The 7,332-nt window shown below is 31.1% G+C and overlaps 1 protein-coding gene across 1 annotated transcript; it reads right to left on the reverse strand.

The window, feature by feature from the left end:
• Positions 1-5,568: 5,568 nt before the first annotated feature.
• Positions 5,569-7,067, reverse strand: LOC131070169 (F-box/FBD/LRR-repeat protein At1g13570-like). The gene is made up of 2 exons (XM_058005708.2): positions 6,180-7,067; positions 5,569-5,871 (listed from the first exon to the last, which is right to left on the reverse strand). The coding sequence occupies exons 1-2, from the start codon at positions 7,065-7,067 to the stop codon at positions 5,569-5,571; spliced, it is 1,191 nt and encodes a 396-aa protein (XP_057861691.2).
• Between the last annotated feature and the right edge of the window lie 265 nt (positions 7,068-7,332).

Below are 7,332 nucleotides of genomic sequence, written 5' to 3' on the forward strand. Positions count from 1 at the left end.
AGACTTTGTTTGGATTTATTAAATTATTATTTTTCCCTCTTGAATCTTGTGCATATTTGTCTCATCCCTTTCCCATCTTTTTATAAAGCACTAGTCTACAAATTTTCATCTATTTTGGTTGATCGTCTCTATTTTCGTCCTAATGAAGAATCAAAGAGTGTGATTCAAAACATTGATCAAAAAATATGAACATAATCTAATCTAAAAGCAATATCATTACTTTAAAATATATGATTTTTTTTTCAAAATCAATATGTATGTATTATTGACACAAATAACTAATAGACACTTCTAAATTAACATTTCTCCACATCTTTTAAAATGTGTCCTATAATATTTAAAAAAATTAATAATACATACAATTTTAATTTTTTATGAACCAACCCCACCCTCAAAAGCTGCAAATACATATTTTACCTTAATCAGCAAATTCCAAGTGTAGGGACTGCCACTAAAAATTCTTAAATTTAATCTGTAGGGGAAGTAGAGGCAGAATGGAAGTTCCCATTGATTTTCTTCAACAAAGAGCTAGCAGTGAAAAATAGTGCGATGCCTGGAACCAAGGTAGGGCAACCAAGCAAAATTTTAGGAGTGGGAGACATTGGTATGACCTAGCATTGCGACCTTCCCCTATCACCAATGGTGTGAATGCTGTCCCACCATCCTGGCTCCAATAACATGCAAACAAACAGTGAGTTAAATCGTGGAGAGACTGTGTTTTCACAGGAGGTTAAAAATCAAGTGCATAAGGAGACCTGGGTAGACATAGACGCACGATGGACTCTAGGATTTTTTGTAGTCCCTTTAGAGATAGAAACTCCCATTTAGGGATACTGGTGAGGAGGAAACAACATTCTTTCTGTGAATGAAACTAATCTATCAATTAAACGCTTGCCTAAAATCATTTAGCTTAAGACATTGAATGGAATATGGGAGAAACATGTAGAGATACAGGAGTATAATTTTCTTTGTATGAACGGTGGAAGTATGAATCACTTCGAGAAGGCTTGCCCATGACTCAGCCTTAGAAGAGAACATAATCAGACTGAAACTCCCACCATCCTACCAAAGGTTGATCATTAATTTAGGAATAGCGAGTAGAGTATGGTGGTAGGAAATGGTGACACCAAGCCAGATAAGTTAGGGTATGCAAACAAACCAGCAGTGCAGACTGAAAAAAGTGATAAGGCGATTCAATGTCCTTCCAATTGTTCACCAATAACTGGTGTGTGGTAAATGGGGAAGGATGCAATATGTTAGCAAAAATGAAAAACTTAACAAGCCCAATCCAGATAAGTGCAGATCAAACAAGGATTGACTCCCCTGTGAGCATGTTCTGGGTATGGGATCAAATGTTCATTGAAGAAGGTGAAGTTGTCAAGGATAAGAATTCTCCAAAGCATCTAAAAGACATCACATCCATTGATAACTTGATTAATGATCCATTGATCCACTGCTAACATGATTATTGATCCATTGATCCACTGGTCAAATGATCAACTGATCAACTGATCTAAAAAGAATAATTAAGACAAAAGACATCACATCCAAATTCATAACAAAAATTAATTATCTGGATCATGAAAATTCTTGTTTTAACTTCATGTACCAAAAAAACTCATGAAATTCTCCTCATGCGAATGAGAGAATTAATCTTGTGCCAATAAAGGCTGGAGAGAAAAATATACAGAATTGACTTCTTGAACGCATTAAAATTAGTCATCCTCTCCATAAATTACATACTTTCTCAACTTCAATGTATGATAATACCATTCATCCTTCCAACTGTAATATCAACCCAAAAACATTTAAACATAAACCCTAATTGAACCCTCCGTTTTACCGAGATAAACTCTGTGTTCCTCTTCACAGCTGGATTCCATCTCACTCTCAGATAAAATTCACATGATACAGCCGACGCATCTCTCTTCCTTCGCATTATCCCGTGATAAGAAAATTTTGGTTTCTGTAGATGGTCGCTGAAGATTCCATGCCAGATCGATATATCGCAGACCGTTAACGCCATCAAATCCTTTCTTTCGGGAAATTAATAAAGTTTTGAGAGCAGGAGCAATTCGAAAAAGACAGCTCATGAAAGTAGGTTATGTCCAGATGAACCCTCTTTAGATTCTCCAGAGCTAAACTTGCATCATCATCAAGCCGAGGCAAGTCTGTCTGCATTCCACCATTAGATCAAAGCAAGAATATCAATAATTTTGAGAGATTGAGTCAGAAGAAGTAAATAAATATACAAGAAAATACAATTCCAATATTAATATATGAAGATTCAAATGGAGTATTATAACCCTAACAAATAATAGACGGAAAGCAGAGAAAAGTCGTAAATGGAGAATAATACAGTATCCTTAATGCCTTTGACTAGAAATGCTACACTGGAAGCGGTTGTCAGTTTGTCACACTATCGCTTTTGTTTGAAAAATTAGATAATATTAAATTTGTAATAAAATAATCCATTAAAACTTACGTCCGAGTATTGAGCCTTTTTTATTATGAATATTTCAAACTTGTCATTTTATCTCATTATGGAAATACAATTATATCTTTATTCATTTCTTAATTTTATATGATTTTGTTATAAGTTTCTTCCTAAAGATGAGTGTAGATGAAGTTAGACTAAAACTTCATATATTAATGACAATTTAAACTTTTGTTTGTAGATAAAAAGAAAATATAATTAGAATTCATTATATTGATTTTATTTTTGAATTTTTTTGAATCTTTCATTAAAATATTTGAAAAAAATAAAAAATTATTTGTATGATGTGTATTTTTTACTCTCCCATGCCCAATTCATATAGATATGAGTAGACTAAAGCTTCATATATCTCTAACAATTTAAATCTTTGTTGGTAGATAAAATGATAATGTCATTACAATTTATAATATTGATTTTATTTTTAAGTTGTAATAAAGTTGAGAAATTTTTAATATCACTTAAAAATTAATAATAAGAGTTTTTCACATTCAATGATTTAATGATGATGTTGTTTTTGATTAAATTGTGGTTAGATTTTTGGATCAACATTTTGGATCCATCAAAATAGAGGAAAATTTGTAGACTGGTAAAAGATTTGGAAGGGGTGACAGAAAGATGCACAAGATTCAAGAGGAAAAATAATAATATTAATATATCAAAAAAGTCCTAAAAAATATAACAACAATTAAGAAAAACACAAAATGAACAAAGGACAAGAACATAGAGTATAAATGATAAAAATTTGAAAAGGCAATTAAAAAGGATAAAAATAAATACTAAAAGTTGAAAAACTAGAATGAATGAGGAAAAAAATAAATAAATAAAATTACCCAAGATAAAAAAAATAATAATATAAAAATAGAGATGAGAAAGCTAAAATAAAACACTAAGGTTTAAAACCAAAACACACACCAAAAAAATAACACAACACAAACATCTTTCTAGATATTGGAGTCTTTCCAGTCTTGTTCAAAGAAGACAATTTCGTCAAAAGAAAACTCAAAGAAGCTACTGAAATCTATAATCACCCCACTACCCTTAATCTAACTTTAATCATGATAACCTTAATCTAACCTTAATCATGATGATGGGTGGTATCTCAGTGTCTCATGGTAGCCCGTGTTATCCAATCTTAAACATTGAGCCTCCTCCTAGGCCCCTTTTATATCTTTATATTTTTTATTTTATTTTTTAGTCTTCTTTGTCTCTCTCCCTAGCCTTGGCTTGCTTCACCCTAATCTTTTTCTCGCCCTGTTTCCTTTAGATTTTCCCAATTATCCTTTCCCCTCTTTCCCTTCTTCCTATTTCTCTTTTTCCCTTCACTTAATCTTACACATACACTTGCACTTTCACTTTCTCATTTTGTTTATGTTTTTTAGCCACTCTCTTTCCCATTCTCAAAAAGCATCTTTCTTTTTGGTTTTTTTGTTTCTATCTTTCATTTTTTGTAGTTTTTCTTATTTTTGGGCTTACACTAACACTTCTCTTTCAAAATTTTATGTTCTTAATCATAGGCTTATTGTCCAAGTGTCTTTTTTGCATATTTGTAGAGACATATAGGTATTCTCACACATAGATATTACACAAACTCTAGCACTTTCCATTTCTTAGTTAATTTTTTCTTTTTCCCATCTATTTTACTTTTTTTTGTTATTTTAATTCTAATGTTAATTTTTATATTTATTTCTTGTGTCATATTTTATTTGTCTTCTTGTTTCAATTGATTATTTACTCTTCAGTTATTTCGTTTCATTTTATTTTTGGTGTGTTTTGATTTTTAACCTTAGTGTTTTATTTTATCTTTCCCATCTCTATTTTTTATATTTTTTTTTATATCTTGGATAATTTTTTTGTCATTTATTTCTAGTTTTTCAACATTTAGTATTTATTTTGAGCCTTTTTAATTGTCTTTGCATTTTGTTCTCATTTATAGTCTTTTTTTTGTTGTCATTAGATCCTTTCTTGTTTCTCTTAATTGTTTTGACTAAGAAAAGAACTTGTTTCTCTTAATTGTTGTTCTCTTCTTCTTATTTTTAATTTTATTTTTTAGACCTTGTTTGGATTTATTAATATTATTTTTTGATCTCTTGAATATTGTGCATCTTTCTCTCACCTTTCCCCATTTTTTTATAAAGCATTTGTTTGCAACTTTTCATCTATTTTGATTTCTCTAACTCTTTTTTCATCCTGATGAAGGATCATGATCCAAATGTTGATCCAAAAGCCTAACACTATTTAATTCCAAATGTTGACACAAAAGATTAATAGACACTCAAAATTAATATTTCTCCACATCTTTAAAATGTGCCCTATAATATTTAAGAAAATTAATAATACATAGAATTTTAATTTTTAAAAACCAACCCTAATAAAGAAAGAAGGGGAAAAAAGGCCTTGACAAAGAAGAGAAGGATCTCTATATCATTAATTTATATTATTTTTTTACTATTATGTTAAAAATATATAATAACACAATTTTTTTACTATTATGTTAAAAATATATAATAACACAATTTTTTTACTATTATGTGAAAAATATATAACATCACAACGTTTTTTGCTATTCAACAATATCAGCTTTAAAACTGAAAAGATCCTTATTATATTTTCAAATCATATTTTTAGCAATTTTGAAAGTTAATTTCAAGATAACATTATCCATAATCAACTGATCCACTAATCAAATGATCAACTAATCAAAAACAAAAGACATCACATCCAAATTAATTAAAAAACTATAATTATCTACTTCATGTAAATTCTTTTTTAACCTCGCATGGAGTTCTCCTCATGCAAAAGGGTAGGAATTAATCTTATGCCAATAAATGCTGGAGAGAAACATTCCAGAAATAACTTTAAAATTAGTCATCCTCTTCACAAAATAAATATTTATGTATAATAACACCATTCATCCTTCCAACTGTAATATCAAAACAAAAAAACTTCAATGTATTTCCTCCCAACTGTAAAATTAACCCAAAAATAAATTAAGCACAAACCCTAACTAAACTCTCCGTCGATCTCCCAGATAAACCCTATGTTGCTCTTCACCGCAAGATTCTGTTTCACTCTCAGATAAAATTCACAAGATCGCAGTCGACGCATATCTTTTCCTTTGCAGTACACCGTGATAAGAAAACTTGGGTTTCTGTAGATGGTCGCTGAAGATTCCAAGCCAGATTGATAAATCCCTGAGCATTAAGGCCATTGAATCCTTTCTTTCGGGAAATTAATAATGTTTTCAAAGCCGGAGCTATTCGAAAAAGACAGGAAAGTAGTGGCACAGGGTGATGAAAGTAGGTTATGTTCAGATGAACCCACTTTAGATTCTCCAGAAGTAAAATTGCGTCATCATCACGCCGAAAGAAGTCTGTCTGCATTGCACCATCAGATCAAAGAAAGAATATCAATACTTTTGAGAGATTGAGTCAAAATTAGTAAATAAATATACAAGACAATACAGTTCCAATATTAATATATATAGATTCAAATCGAGTATTATAACCCTAACAAATAATAGACGAAAAGCACGGAAAAGTCGTAAATGGAGAATAGTACAGTATTCTTAATGCCTTGACTAGAAATGCTACACTGGAAGCGGTTGTCAGTTTGTCACAATCACGCTTTTGTTTGAAAAATTAGATATACTAAATTTGCAATAAAATAATCCAGTAAAACTTACATCCGAGCATTGACCCTTGTGTATACACATTTGTTCCAAGTCTGGAAATTCTTTGAGAATCTTTACATCGCGCCAAAATAAGCCGTTCAAAAAGGAAATTCTTCTCAGAGTTCTTAGAACTGTAAATGATTCAAGTTGTGCATTTGTACACAGGCTTAAACATGCTGGCAAATCCAATTTCGTCTCGGTGTTATCAAGCAATATTATTACAAGGCTTGTTAATCGCGAACAATTTGCTGTTAATGTTTTGATTTTAGAGGAGATAGACAGAGCAATGAGACGCTTTGAACATATCTTTAATCTTTCAAGTCCATTGCAGTTACTAAGGATTAAGATTTCCAAACCTGTACATAATTGCAACATGAGCTCAACGATCTTGTCATTCAGATCAACATTACAAAGATCCAATCTTGTCAGGTTGGCCAAGCCACCAAAACCGTCTGGTAGGTTTGTCAGAAGAAAATTCTTCACAGACAAAGATCTGAGATTTTGACATAAAAATATGGTTGCCGGAATTTCAGAAATTTCTGAATTCTTCTCTACAATCTTAATCTCTTGCACACCTTTAAGAGCAGCGCGATGAATCCAATCAGAAATCTTGTCACTTGAACAGCAGAATCGAACATTGTTAAACTCGAAAACTTCAAGCGGATCAGAATGAAGCTCAAAAATAAGATCTATTATATTTTCGATTTCAATAGGACTACGCGATGAAGAAAAGAAATCCTCTGGAAAGTTTAGATTTTTTGCAAATGTCCAGCAAAATTTCCATCCTTTTGAGACAAGTGAACAACGAACTGCTTCTTTGAAAGGAATTTTACTGAGAATGAAGGGCAGAATGCAATCTGGCAAGTCGTCTAGGGTTAGTCGACTTCTTTTGCGAGCCATACTGAAGCGCAGTATCCTCAAACCCTAACGCGTGAAGAAATATGTGAGAGAGATTAGGGCATTGAGAAATCGATGGGACTCTTAAATATTTATAGCAGTGTAATGTGTTTTTTAATTTTTTAATTTAATTTTTAGAATGCATCAAAATATCATTATCTTTTATCTATTATAAATAGATTATAATTTTGAGCAATGTGTTCGTAATTTTTTTCAAATTCTATATTTAAGAATTGTAATGAATAATTTTGACTCTTGTTTAGCATGA

The sequence above is a fragment of the Cryptomeria japonica genome, chromosome 4 (genome assembly GCF_030272615.1).
Source record: "Cryptomeria japonica chromosome 4, Sugi_1.0, whole genome shotgun sequence".
In the NCBI taxonomy this organism is placed as follows: domain Eukaryota; kingdom Viridiplantae; phylum Streptophyta; class Pinopsida; order Cupressales; family Cupressaceae; genus Cryptomeria; species Cryptomeria japonica.